Source organism: Varroa jacobsoni, unplaced genomic scaffold, assembly GCF_002532875.2.
Source record: "Varroa jacobsoni isolate VJ856 unplaced genomic scaffold, vjacob_1.0 scaffold_1181, whole genome shotgun sequence".
Taxonomy (NCBI): Eukaryota; Metazoa; Arthropoda; class Arachnida; order Mesostigmata; family Varroidae; genus Varroa; species Varroa jacobsoni.
In genome coordinates this window covers 53,112-67,743 of record NW_019214083.1, presented here as the reverse complement: position 1 = coordinate 67,743, position 14,632 = coordinate 53,112, and the positions used below count along the sequence as shown (strand labels likewise).

At 40.1% G+C, this 14,632-nt stretch overlaps 3 protein-coding genes across 8 annotated transcripts in view; all 3 read right to left on the bottom strand.

Annotated features, from left to right (window-relative positions):
* LOC111267414 (homeobox protein Nkx-2.8) overlaps positions 1-6,370 on the bottom strand; it is a 14,490-nt gene extending 8,120 nt beyond the window's left edge. For 2 of the 3 annotated variants that reach the window (XM_022845654.2, XM_022845656.2), the window contains exons 1-3: positions 6,259-6,370; positions 533-667; positions 261-368 (exon numbers count right to left, since the gene is read on the bottom strand). In XM_022845654.2, the coding sequence (XP_022701389.1) occupies positions 261-360 (100 nt within the window). In that variant the 5' untranslated portion in view covers positions 361-368; positions 533-667; positions 6,259-6,370. The remainder of the gene's footprint in view (positions 1-260; positions 369-532; positions 668-6,258) is intronic. The other variant, XM_086971318.1, reaches the window with a different exon arrangement.
* A 120-nt stretch (positions 6,371-6,490) lies between these two features.
* On the bottom strand, positions 6,491-8,945 carry LOC147752533 (uncharacterized). Of its 2 annotated transcripts, none has more exons than XM_086971319.1 (6): positions 8,770-8,945; positions 8,359-8,604; positions 8,101-8,185; positions 7,514-7,604; positions 6,825-6,951; positions 6,491-6,688 (listed from the first exon to the last, which is right to left on the bottom strand). In XM_086971319.1, the coding sequence occupies exons 2-6, from the start codon at positions 8,524-8,526 to the stop codon at positions 6,626-6,628; spliced, it is 534 nt and encodes a 177-aa protein (XP_086827445.1). In that variant the 5' UTR covers positions 8,527-8,604; positions 8,770-8,945; the 3' UTR covers positions 6,491-6,625. The 2 variants fall into 2 exon arrangements, with proteins under 2 accessions (XP_086827445.1, XP_086827446.1); XM_086971320.1 differs by having other exon boundaries at positions 8,359-8,509.
* Positions 8,946-10,111: 1,166 nt separating this feature from the next.
* Positions 10,112-14,632, bottom strand: part of LOC111267412 (uncharacterized) — a 54,700-nt gene continuing 50,179 nt past the window's right edge. For all 3 annotated transcript variants that reach the window (XM_086971316.1, XM_022845651.2, XM_022845652.2), the window contains 6 exons: positions 13,344-13,480; positions 12,723-12,917; positions 12,446-12,556; positions 12,021-12,122; positions 11,642-11,766; positions 10,112-11,484 (listed from right to left, as the gene is read on the bottom strand). In XM_086971316.1, coding sequence (XP_086827442.1) covers positions 10,851-11,484; positions 11,642-11,766; positions 12,021-12,122; positions 12,446-12,556; positions 12,723-12,917; positions 13,344-13,480 — 1,304 coding nt within the window. In that variant the 3' untranslated portion in view covers positions 10,112-10,850. The remainder of the gene's footprint in view (positions 11,485-11,641; positions 11,767-12,020; positions 12,123-12,445; positions 12,557-12,722; positions 12,918-13,343; positions 13,481-14,632) is intronic.

Below are 14,632 nucleotides of genomic sequence, written 5' to 3'. Positions count from 1 at the left end.
ATAGTGAAGGAGAGTGGTGCATAACTAATAGGCACTTAAGGAAAGTCATTATTATATGTTGTTTTCATGAGGTACATTGAGACCGTTTTTTACTCATAAATTGATCTCTAAACAATGTAATAAGTCACACAGAGGATTTTTAGTTTTCAAGAGTGGTCCAATCTACCTAGTATTTCGGGTCAATAATAAACATATTATTTTTCATATTTACTTTCGTTAATAGAAAATGTCAAAAGATTTATTGTCATAAACACACTGACCTGGGGCAGGCTGTATTTCGATAGATGGAGATCCCGTTTGAGCTCCATGGGCCACGGTCGGCGTCAAAGGGCAATTCCCTACAGAACCGCTCAGGGTCATGTCGTTCTCTGGTGAGTTATATGCACAAATTTTAATTGCTAGTTAGGCCTCTTAATGAGCAGTTGAAATCTTTTAATATAAGAAGGGCTGAGGTTGTTCAAAATCAAAGTATACACATATATATATATATACGTCTCATTTCAAACAGTCACGTTTATTCAATGCATTTCACCTCGATCGCAGCTTCAATTGAGGACCTAAATCGCTCACGAATCGGCCTCATAATAAACCTTCTTTGGTCCGCAATCCTTTTTTGAATAGTAACTGTGCGTCAAGCAACATTGGCATGTGTAGACTCGAAAATGCCCTGTAAATAGGCGCGATGCGAGGAATTATATATTAGATTAATAAAAGGCTAAGGGTCCTAATAATACAAGAGTACAAAACGACCAACAAGCTCAACCGCTGCTCTGAATAGCTCAATTGGCAATACTTATTTTTCTCTATAAAACCACCACTAACGTTAGCATCGAAAATCCAGAATCTTCACAAGTGGCTTTTTTCGAAGTTTTGGTGAACTTTCGAGCCCTTTAAACCTACACCCTATTAAAGAGTTTTCATTTTGTCTCACTGAAATATTCTTTGTATCTTTAGTAAACTTTAAGAAACTGGCACTAACATAAATATTAGGCAAAAAGAGGGTTAGGCATTGTAATAAGGTTTCGTTGCTCGTCAAGAGACTGAATAATAGGTTATCCTCGCTCGAATTCCTATGACTGCGCATTGTTTACGTCGACATCCCCTTCAAAACGAAGTCATATTTGGTAGAACGGTATTTGAATTAACACGTTCGTAAAATAGCGACATCTTAATATCAGGCTGATATATATAATGCACATCAGAGACTGGTACTGCTACAAATGCAATTTGTGCATTTCGTCCTTAAATAGTGCCAGTGAGGGAAATATAAATCCTCTGTATTGAGCCGAATATATAAGGCACACGATTTATCAAAATTATAATCGTGAGAACTAAGAATGTGCTTGATGTTTGCGACCTTTTCTCCTCGGCTTATATACGGAAAGCACCATTTTGAACTTTAACGTCGAGTTTCTTCTACTTTTCGAATATGACTTAAATACGAGAGGCGGCTTTTAGTCGGATTGATATTTTCTCGTTTTTTGTTTTTTTTTGCTCTATCAGAAGATTGGTTCGATAATATATGAATTATGGAAATCGTTGTTGCTATGATTGAAGAACCTGTGCTGTTAGTGTCTCTCATTTGTCTTATTGCATCGGAGTCGGCTGTAACTTGAAGTACTCAAAAATTAAGAAACAAAGAAAAATGATACGTTGCTTTTTTTCTTCCTTTGCTTAGAGTGCTTGATAGCCAGGTCTGGGGCAAAAATGATAAGGTATACCCTTATCTCAGCATGAATTGCCGCTAACATTGTGCACATATTTTTATATGAACTTTAATGAATAAAGCGATTGCGCATAGGATACGCTATCTAGGACCATTTAGCTCTTCGTGTAAAGCGCTAAACCAGTAAAAAAGTGTAAAATATCTCGATTTTGTAAACGAGAATTAACCGGGAAACTTTGGACACATTTTAACTTAGTCTGAAGTAACTTTTAAATAGCAACTTATTGTTTCTTCGATTGATGTAGACGATTCATTGCATTCATGTCAGTGTAACTTTTAAACGGGTATTTCTCAAGTTAAATCGGGCGTATTTCAGATCCTATTGAATACTGTTGAGAGAATCACGCGCGTTTCTCACATCAAATAAAGTACTACCGAAATAATCCAATGCAACTTGTGTCAGAAGTTGTTTGTGGAGCATCAGTTGCGGTCTCTCAAACAATAAGAAACCATAGAAGGCCAGCATCGATTCCTCTATGCTAAGGTGATGTAACATCTATGAGAACGGCTAGCTTAGGAATGCTCATTATAAGTTTAGCTTATAATTGCCATTGTTCTGTACCTGCTGAGCTGCGTATATTCAGGATAACTTTGACATAATTATAAGGTCATTCAGTACGAAATGTGTTAATCTCGTAATAACAAACAGTGTTATTATAAAAACATTGTGCGATATTTGTACTTTTATTTTTCGGATGCGTCCCTTTTTTCACTTGTCTTCGGCATTTGAGACCGTTCGCTTGGATATGATCACCCAGGTTTTTAGTAGGCTAGCTGCAGTGAGTCATGGCAATTTAGAGTATTTGACTAGCTCGCAAATACGAGTTTCATTTGGAAACTAGAACGGCGGAAGTAACGCGTCTTATAAACCTTGCATTCGGTGCGCTACCTACTACTGAAAACACTATCAGCCGTCGCTCGAGAAAATTCAGGAATGACATCTTCGACTTGAGTGAGTCAGGTGGAAAATCTCGCGCGCATCGACACTCCGTATCAAACGCGGGAAGATAGAAACCCCTGATTCCCATTGTTCACGCGTTGCATCAAGTACCTATTATCGCATTGAATGGTGACTTGTGATGAGAAACAGATCTGCCTGAGATAATCGCAGAAGGTTAGATCGACTGTTGAATGCCGTTGTCACAGCGGAATATCCGCTGTAGAGCTACAAAAATCCTACACTGCCTCTTTGCTGGTGTAGTGCTTCTATAATCTTCTACAACCCCGTGAGTCCTCGTAAGTTGAAGTGGACTGTCAACATTTATGAACGAACTTCCTATTAAGCAATCAAAGTTAGAGGACAGAACTAAACCAAGCCTATTGCTCGACGACGCTTAACCTCACACCATAGGGATCTTGGTGGAAAATATCCATGAATTACCGCGAGAGATTTTCGACCATTAACCATATACACTAGGCTTTGTTCATATGCATGTGTCATAGTGTTTATATTGGGTAGTTCAGACTAAAGAGGCCATATAGTCACTAGGTGGCCAGTTATTTCAAACTCTTGACAACTTCTTCAAATAGACACATGGTATTAAAATTGCCTTTTGACACTTCATGGACTTTCATTGCAGAAAAACAAATAAATTAACATTAAATAACAGATAATAGTTCTTTCAATTAAAATCAAAGGAGCTATGCTTGTGAAAAAAAAGTCGATAAGCTATCACTATGTTGTGCTAAATAACCTAATACCCCGCCAAAGTGCCTCATTACATTTGATGTTCATGCAGTATCCGAAATGGTTTGAAAAACTAATTCGTAATTTAAAAAATGTTAGTTTGGTCTGAGGAGTCTTGGTTGTCTGAAAGATGTCCATATGAAGCGAGGAGGGTGCATGCTAAATAATTGGTAGAATGCAGGGGCAAATATTTAGAATCTACCTTGATTTTCTTGTTCAAGTTCATATGCCATAATGATTACATCTGATAGTTCACGCTGTAAAGTTCTTGCAGAAATTTTGTACTAGTCTTTACTTGCGTGAAATCTATACACATTACCTTGTTCGAAGGAATCTAATATATGGCACGATAAAAACGTATTCATCAACCATGAAAAACTTACCACCAAGATTGGTTGCGGAAGTTGCAGTGGAAAAAAGCATGTCGACTTAATCAGGTTGTCTTCAAACACAGTCTTTATCCTTAACCGTCACAAAGTCGTACCCAACAATTTTGAATTTTAGTGCAATTTAAAAACGAAAATAGATTTCTTCAGTATTTACACTTCTGAGCCACTTGTTAACTTTTGTTCTGCAAGACAAAACAAAATATCTCACTATCGAAGCCTATGTATTCCACCTAAAGGACGCAGCTAATGGCAATGTACAGAGCTCCTAAGAGGGATTTCGCAACTGGAATAGGCAATGGATTCATTCTAGAACCAGCATGAATACCACAACCGTAGTATTCAGTTTGCAGAAAGTACTTCAAAGATCTCTTCCTGGTGACTTTGCAAGAGTTCGGAAATGCTGGCAGACCGATGTTGCCTTCACGAGTCTAGATCCTCAACAAAGAGCCACTTAGGTAGCGCTCGCATGCTACGTGGTGTAGGAGAGACCACTCGTCACCAAGAGGTCTTCGCACAGTGTGTTAGAGTGCCGATTCTGTTCGACTAGTTTATCTACGTAGCTGGATTCTTTGTTCTCTACTTGCATTGTAACTGGTCGTTCCGTGTTAGAGGAAAGCCTCTCTCCCACGAATATAGGGGTGGGATACTGCTACAAAGAGGTTTCGATATATCTGTGATGACGCGCTGCTTCGCTTAGAAGTGCGTGTTTCTTCACCAGCGTTGCAGAGATCGCGATCTTTGATGAATTACAATCTTGCCCATGCTGTCAGTCCAACAAACTGATAACTGCTTCACTAATGTATGCGTCATCGAAACGGTAATGGAAAATTAAAGCTATTCTAGGCGCCCGAGTGATACGAGCACAGGTCTAAAGGAGCCTTGATAAAGGGCAATGTACTAATCCTTATCGGAAGAAGGCGTGTTTTCTATCTACGATCGGCCGTCAGATTTTCGCAATGCAGTTTAGATTTGGCATCTGATTATGACCCAGAAACACCACATTTGATGTATGTGTTCCCCGCTTTTTTGGATTACTTTTAATCGAGATACAGCTCATATGGTTAACGGACTCATTATGTAGTTATTATACGTGGCATGGACGTGCTTGTGTCTTCTAGCGTAAATCGGTAGAATCCGCCTAGAACCCACTTTCGCTAATGTAGCTGCAAAATTATGGCTCCTCCCATGACTGCTTCCGGTTGTCCTTATGCTAGCGTGCGTCTAGCAAGTCCCGTTCTCCTGTATGCAGGGCGTCTAATTTTACGGTCCGTACCCTGGCACTTCGAGGTGTGCATTTGGGCGGGGCACTCCACGAGCTACAAACCAATCACAAATGCCAGTGCGAATCGCACAGGCGGCGGAAAACAAAGAATTTTCGTTCGCCTGATATATTCTAACGCCCACCGTCGTCTCTGTCGTATGGTTTCATCACTTACGATGCCATCCTCATCTTTATCTAAATACCTGTGTGTGTGTGTGTGTGGGCGTGTGTTTGTACGAACGTGTGAGTGCCCCTTAGACAGGAGGGTCGGAACAGCTCCAAAAAACTTTGAACAACTAGTCCAGTTTACGAGAGCTTTAAGCACGTTCATCCCGTCGTCTGGGTTAACTAAAACCGTTCGGGGGATACGGTACAGGTTCAAGGCGACGCGAAAATGACACTGTTGCAGATCAAAGAATTACACTCACGAAAATACTTTGCACTCAGTTGCCTCTAGTGCACTACTTATCACGCTAAACCATGTTAGGGACAGCTCTGAAGTACGAGCTAGCGGCTTCCATTTTGAGTCGGGACACTCTAAGCCGTTAATGCCAAAAGGACCCTAGACAGATATATGTAACTGTTAAATGAGATATCGCCTTTATCCAAGAAACAGCTGAGTAAGAAATGTTATATTTAACCTATTTATATGTCCTGATAGAGTTAATTTGGTCTTTTGTTTGTGGACGTGTCTGTCACTTGATTATAACTAAGCGTTTATTAGCTTGTCCTACCGTCGAGCAAGAAAACGATACTTAATTAAATCTATTTTATAAAACTTTTTAATCAATTGCAACATAATCTATATATGAAATTAAAAAGACGGATTATGAGAATACAAGTACGTTTGTTGGCTACCTTTCCTGTACCAGATTTTCCATTCACTCCGTTAGGATGGCTAAAAAAAGGCGCCTTTTATATTAGCCGAAGTATAAAAAATACATAAAAAAATATATCATGAACTAAATCTAGAATATTCGCTAGGCAGCCGGGATGGTACGTCTCGCAATAGACAAAATTCCGCTAGTACCTATTTGCGATTAGAGCAATAGCCTCTTCTATTTCTTAATGCGTATGGCATCGTCCTACTAGGCTTTTCGAAAATGGCCCTCGAACGGCGAACGTGATCCGACATATCTCTGTAGGCCTCACACGAGCTTAAAGTTGCTTAAATCTAGCTCAACTAATTACTTACTCACACGTACGTCCATGCAATCCGGGCACCAAATTCGCCAAGGCAAGGCTATGCCTCAGGATTCTCGAAGCGAGTTGATCCTCGTCAATATTATTCTTATTCTGCCGCAAAGTGGAAGGTTTAAACGGGTCGTTGAAAGCTACGACACAGGAACAGGATTTTACTTCATATAGTAGTAAAATGTTACTATGATAAATCAAACTGACACCTTCTTAGAGGTGAGAACACGAAATCAGGATATTTGCCATTTTTATTATACTACTTGTCGCTTCTACTGTATACGCTGTGGGCTTTAGGAAAGGTATATCTTTTCTGCTAATCAAAAACTGGTCGAACTTCGTATCATTAGGCCTTTACGGGCTATGGATCACGCCGTTTTTTCGACGTTGCCGCTACGCTGGCGTCCAGGCAACGGTGTCGTGAGTGTGCTCTGAAATGTACACAAATAACGTCTAGGTAAAGTTGTTATTTTACATAGCTGTAACGTTCGTATGAGCCCAATATAATTCAAACCTGTTAACAATTCCTAATGCACAAAGGAACTTGAACATGTGTCAGAAACTCACCTGGCGAGGTGAACCAGTCGATACGGGCGCAGCAGTAAAAGGCTTACTCGTGGCCCATTTTTGCCATGAGTAGGTGAAACCCGAAGTGATTGGAGGGAGTGTGGAAGGTATGAACTTCACCGTTGTTCTAATTGTTACAATAAAATATATAATAAACAAAGTATCTTCCACATGATAACGAAATATATATAAAGGTGAAGTACGCATATAAATTCGCTCGGTTAAAACGGTCGGCTATTCACTAATATTCACGCTAATAGGTCACTCGCGGCAGATGCAATATAAATAACCAGCATTTCCAGCTGAATCAGCTTAAATTAAAGAAAACTATATCAAAATGATATGAATCTATTGCTGATTTCAAGTTATACTTTTTTTAAAACGTTTGATTCATAATAGATTAGTGTGAGTTACGCTTACTCAGATGCTAAACATAATCGAATCCTATAAATGTACTAAAATATGCAGATCTCTTTTTGATTGATTTATTTAATATATATATATATATATATATATATATATATATATATATATACATATATATATATTATTGGAGTAGCTAATTTACCAAGCAAGCATTTATCTGCTGATTTATATAGATTTGAACTACCCGAACACTTTTCGCCTTACGAGATTTATCCTAGAGTGCTTAACAGGTCCTAGTTCTATTCAAAGTTGTTGTTTGTTACCTGGCAGCTTTCGTTGATCGTCCCGTAGATGGGTGTTGTTCAGAATCAGCGAGTCCAGAAGATGGGTTGCAAACACCCACGATACAGAGCCCTATCACGACAAACAATATTCAATTACTATGACAAAAGAATCGTATCAAAATCATCAGCCTAGCTATAGAACACAAATAATATCATACTGTTGAACCAGTAAACATATCTGTCTATGTCTTCATTACGCATGCGCTGACGCTCTCGGAAATGGTCTAATGTTTTTTCATACAGGGACAAAACTGCGATAAGATAAGAGAAATAAACGCTGCAGGATTACGGGACTAACGTTGCAATGATGATAGATTAACTGGTTAGACCTTGAGTATAGTCCGGATAAAATTTGAACTCGCTTTTTGTTGGACTGCGAGAGATGACACGGTCGTGTCGGGCAGCGTTCGGATCATCGGTGAAGAATAGACGATTAAGTATACGAGTCTGGCACCTTATAGGTACTCGTATTCTATATATTTCGAGTTGCTTGTTACCACTTAGATTCAATGACGACGATCATTTAGTTCCGATAAAAATTGTTATAATACTATCAAATGAATTACCTGGCTCATTCTTGTTAGCCGTCCTGCATACGCTTTTATCCTTCAAGCGAATCAGCTTTGGTTCGCTCGAGGGTCCGCAGAGAACCTGAGGAGGTCATATATGATCGGCGCTAAATTCTGTCTCACAGCTTATTCGAAGTATATGAGTTGTATATCGTTTGCATTGTGTACAATATACATAAAATACGTTTATCACTCGGTGACTAAGAAACACTGCTGAGCTACCAAAGTTTGGTTTTCTAATTAACTAGGTCTCACCTGACAATCTCCATCATCGTCTTTTACATTGAGAATGAATTTTGCATGATCGTTGCATGCGTCGTACCTAGCGGCAAAGCGTCGTTCTTCGTACGATTTTTCGTAGCTCCAGACCGTTCCGACGCATGTGACCATGAATAGCCAGCCAACGCTGCTAAGTAATAACATTGCCGCAACGTTGAAATTACTTTTTATAAATAATTTGTATTGCTTGCTTACCCTCCTCTACGAAGCGGCGTTGCTCCCCTAAAATAACATAAATAAATGTTTTTGACGTTCATATGAGCGTATCAACCGACCCGACTCTTCAAAACCTGTATGTAAATATAGAATTTTGCTACTAACGCTTATTAGAACACTTATATATTCAATATTTAGTTTTTTCTTTTTATTTGCTACATGGTTACATACCTTTCTAATAACTGATTGTCAACCGAAACTACTCGCTGACGCTGGTTTAACTTGTCAATCGAGTCAGTCTATGATACGTTAACAAAGATCACATCACAATAAGGCAAAAGCGTTGTCTGAAACCGAAACCATACGGACGTCATGGCCCAAGCGAAAGACTGCGTAAGAAGCTGCCCAGCTTCGACGGTTAACCCACTCTTTCTCAGAGTTGGTCGTGTTTCGAGTCGGAGAGGGATCCGCAATGGTATTCCGGACACAAGCGGCAAGTTATCATAGGTCAAAAGATGGAATGGATTCGCTACGGACTACCGAATTAACATAATCTGACGGCGACCAAATTGATTCAGTCCCGTAACGACGTCACAGGTGTTCTTATTTCGTTAATAATTACGTAAGAAATCGAGAGAAGAGAAAATCAGAGTTGCTGATTAGTTATAATAAATGAATATCGATTCAGATCCCTCATACGCCTCGGTGTTTTTAAAATTCACTTGAATGAATTGAATGCGCAGACATACATACCCTAGATACAGGATACAGAATATTGGATTCGTCCCGCTATGCTACGCTAATTTTTCGTAGTGATCAGGTAATCCGTATCGGTTCGGCCGCTACGTAGGACTTCTGTACGCTGTGTATCTTCGTATTGCCCTTCTGAGGTGCAATCAATGATTTACTTCATCGGTTACCGCGTCATCTATGTTTTACCACGATACGATCAACGTGTCCTACCAACACGCCTTGTGCTAAACCGTAAGACACACTTGATCTGCGTTAAAAGCGAAAGCTAGATCGTCTAATAGTGACAAAGGGATTTGAATAATCCGATACGAAAATCTAAGTTAAATCAACCGTAGTCGTGCAATTTCGAACATTAGATGGGAGTGTCGACTGTTCGCATAGGCGATATCCTCATTATACGGCGGTTCTTTTGTAACTATAGAGTCTTACAGCTGCGCTACGTTTTTACCTATGTGTAAATCTTCAACGTAAGAGTTTAAACTATTCGAGGGAGAAAATCTGTCACTTACTTGTATCTGTAATAATTTCGGTAACATTCAATATGGATGTGGAAGAGGAATAGCTAAAAACCCCTTCCTAAACTTCGTCGCATAGGAAGAATGCCGCCCTTAATGCCAAGTTAACAGCTGTGATATAATCTAATGTATTTCAATATATAGATAGCTTCGTCGACCAAAAAGTACTTCTGCTGTTGAGCGCTGTGATAGTATAGTCCTGCCGCCGAATGTAGCGTATCCTAAATCAAAATAGCGATGAATCTCCTACACAAAAACTATTAACTTTTACTGCGCACTATGACCACTAATATATCAGTCAACACTTTACTCGAACTTGTTTTTTATTGACCGCTATAATACAAAATATATACAACCACAACCGTCGTGAAGTTCGCAGCGGACTTATGGGCATCGTCCGTTACCGGATCTGCATATTGCGATGTAAAAGACATCTTGTCATTTTTCATTCTCTTCAGTCAACAAACATTAACAGCAACGCTAACGTACACTTGACTGGTTATTCTATTCGTACGAAACGGAGAGGAATATGCTTTTGTGCATGCGCAATACCGCGCACATATCTTGTATGCCCCGCCGTCAGCCCCTCCTCCACTTTCCTTTACTTGAATCCTCAACACAGCCATGACCATCGTCGCCATCCTCACCATCATCATTCCCATCATTATGGCGGAATGTGCTAACAACAACAGCAATAGCAACAATAGCAGCAATGATAGGTACAACATCACTGCGAATGAGATAACATTGTATCATCATTGATGAAGAAAAAGTTATCACATACGAAAGTATGTTAGTATGGTAGAAAGCAAACGATAACATTCATAAGTGGTAATTTTTTAATGAGATTTGATAATTAAACCCAGCAAATCATAATTGAGCGTTGTTATGTGGAGGCCGCTTGTTAGGCTTTGTCAATCCTAACCGCTGCTGTTTGTTTCAATATCAGCTTGAATACATATAAAAATAGCAAATGTCATTGGTAGGTCAGGTCAATTTGTTTGTTATTTGGGTTTATCAACTTGTTATAGCCGTATCTCTCCGTCAGCAAAAACGGTAGTCAGCATACAGCTCCTCGCCGAAGCTGTCATCGTGAGAGGCCTCAGACTGGTGTGGTGATTCATTGAGCTTTGTGCTTTCGTAACGGCGGATAACCGCCAGAGTATCAGCTAAACTGCGTCCCGTCGCAGAGGTCAAAAACTGAAGCTGATATTCCAGGTAGACGCTACAGGGAGTGGCCGGCTTTGCTATTTTTAACTGAGCCGCCTTCGCGTGCGGATCTCGCACGCAAGAGTTTTTCTGTGAGGCAAGTGCTTTCTGTACTGCCAGCCAACGGCCCAAAGCTCCTGCAAGAGCCTCCATATCGTCATTGTCGTCATCGATTTTGTCCACCGACTTCTGTGAATTACTGTCGACTCCCCGCTGGCCCCCCTGACGGCCTTGTGGCGACATCGTAACTGCGGCATCTGACAGGTCGGCGTCTTGACCCGCCAACGGATTCCGCGGGGCTTCCCATAAGATAAACTCGATCACGCGTTGACAGAGTTCGAGTTCGTTGCGACGGAGTAGATCGGCTACGAGTGCAAAACTGGATAAGAGCCCACTGCCATTCCCATGGGTTGACGATGGCTGGCCCTTTTTTGCCAGCTCAAGTTCGGAGAGAATAGACAACGCAAACCTGAAGTTATCACACCAAACAATTAAACATGAACCATTAAGTAAGTAAAATTGAAAGAAATAGCGCACTGACATTTGAAATTATTTCAAACTTTACTAGTTGTCCGAGCGACCCCTTAAAAATATATAATTCGTACACTAACCTTTAAAGAGCATACCTGTGAAGTGGTACGTAATGAGAATTCGATCCGAGCGGTGCTTTCTTGTACATGAACAACAGATAGGCAAGTTGATCCCAGGATGCGACCAGGATTCGCTGTTCTGACTCCACCAAACTACTAACCTATTTAGTCAAGTAAAACAAAAAGCTATTTACTGTCTTTGTTTACACCATAACGTGTTATAGTTTACTGTTGTGACGCAATAAAGTAAGCACCGTGCTTTTAATAACCAACAATTTTGGTGCCTATCGCCACCATCATTCGTCCGCCATCGGGGCAAACCAGTGAATTATTAGATACCAGCCTAGCGATCGATTTATTGCCTTAATACTTTATGACACTGCGATGAATGCAGTTCGGGGAAGATATACTGTACCCCTTGCGATTGCAAGCTTTGTAAATCTCTGCACAATTGTAGCATTACGTAAAGGGCACTGCGGGCATCACAGTGGACAGAGAATTCAGCCAGGGTGCGAATCTGAAATTTATATTTAGCAATAAAAATTATTAGAACAACATTTTTGTGATGAGCTTTTTCTGTACTCATTTTACAATTAATTGGAATCAGGCGATCGTTTTAATGTTCAACGTTAATGTGCGTCGCGGGAACATGCGAACCATACCCGTTCTAGCGAATTTAACTGTTATATCTGTGTTACTCTATATGGGACAGCGTTTGTTAAATCACTGGCCTTTCTATTTTAACCCCATTTAAAATAAGTATTAATATAATTATAAACTCACGGGCCAATTAATCGATAATCGCGCTAGGCTAATCGAGGCGTTGGAAGGTAACCTTACCTGTGACTGGGGCAACACTAGTACTGTGTGACCAGGCTGAAGTCCGTTTGAAGCCACCACAGACCTCTCGAGAAGGAAATCAGCAACCGGCAAGGCCTTTGGTGGAGTGAGCTAAAGGTGTAAATGTTATCATATCATGTAAACGAGGTTGATGATTGTAAAGTTGAACTTCACTATTAGTAGGTTAAAATGCTATTCGTTCCTTTCGTTCATAGCAAATAACTAAAAGGTTCTAATATAGTGGAAGTTATAAGTCACAAACTCGTAAGAAGCTAACCATGAGGGTGACTTTTGTGCCTGTGGGAGAATGTAGTGCACGACAAACCGATATATCACGACCCTTTGCGATACGCTCTGAAGTAAGTGTAAAATCTGCCCAGGACAGACCGGCCGAGCCTAAGGGGCTGCCAGACACCGCCGATGGACAAGCTCCGATCTCGGGAACGGGCAACCCGTGGCTGCACGTCGAGACCTATATCGAATATACATCACACGAAACGGAACGCGATCAACAAGCCATCTTTTTTACGTGAGACGCAGTACTCCTGCTTGAAGGTAAAGCACATAAAAGAGTACTGTGCCTATGGCACACCTTACGCTTTTCGGGATAAAAAAAAAAATCGATATTCTAAGATTATGTTTTACGTAAAAATGTTTTACGTTGCAAACATAACTAAAACTCACTATACTAGAATATCAGCGAAAGCGGACTAAAAAAGCAATCACTATGCAAGGAACATTGTTATTAATATTTAGCTCGTTATTTACTATTCGTCCGTATGTAAAGGTCGTTTCGACTTCCCTCCGAATGCAGACCATGTACTACTATCACATGCTCGATACAATGGCTTATATTGATGCATAAACATACAAAGTAAAAGACCAAAATATGACTTACGTGGCTGAGCAGAGCGACCAGTGTGTGATGGTTGACATCCATGAGAACGCTAAGGAGCGTTTCAGGAGAGTTCCATCGTTGAACTGACGGCATCGGCGAATCGGACGCTTCCGGGGACGCGATACACTTACCAACATCTGAGCATCGAAACGAACGTATAGAAACGACCCCAAGCGGTAGCAAAGGAAATTAATCACAAAACATCGTCGCGTTTCAAACCACATTATTGACTACTAAAAGAAAACGTAGTAAGGGAAAACGTAAATTGCTGAGTCCACTTTTCATCAAGATGCAGACACGAAGATGCACAACTTCACCATTAAATAGTCGTGCACATAGATTATTTCAGAAATATGCATTTAGCCAAAGCCCAGACATTGGACAAGCAAATCATTGCGTTACAACAACGGCAACTCTAGTGTGGTCTAGGACCGACGTTAAGGTGTTAGGAAAAAGGAAAAGCGATCGTGTCTTATTATAAAACAGTCAATGGATTCATTCGAAACCACTATTGCAAAAAAAAAAAAAAAAAAAAATAGACCCGCAGATAATATCATCATCGATCGGCCATCACCGATATTTGCAGCTTTAAATAAAGTTATTCTTACACTAAAAACGTAATTTTTATTATTTCAACTAATACCGTTATACAATAATGTGTTAAAGAGGTTAAACACAATACGATATTTCGTTCACATTTGGGTCCACATCCAGATATGAAGCATAAACATTATTACCCCAAATGCCGCGAGGAGATATACCTTGAAATTCACAGTGCATGAGATCTTTTGTTGAAGTTCGCTGTTATGCCTTTGACCGCAATTTTCAGCACAAAGTAGTCAACCGGTTCTTTCGAAAAATTAAAAAACTTGTTCCCAATCATGTGTGGACTCGGTAAGTAGTCACGGCCTTTCAAGGTCTACAATGAAAAAGATTAACCTAATAGCGGACTATAAAATGAATATTTGTGCAGACTTTTATTTAGTTATGTACTTCTCAATGAACTAAAGGTTTACGCCTGCTGGAACCGTACGATCGAATTAAGTACTTAGCCTTTCCTCTTATAAATATTATTTATGTAAAATCAATACTACAAGGGCCTTTTGTGGTCAAAAGGTACGAAACTAGCCGCATATCTACTTTCACTGTATGTGCGCACGTATAGCTAGCTAGCTAGCTACCTTTTCTTCTTGAAGGATTTTGCAAATACGTGAGCAAAGAGGTTCAAACCATTTGCGCTAGTTTGAACTTTTACATACGCAGATCTGTATGTCCGTTGGCACCAAGTG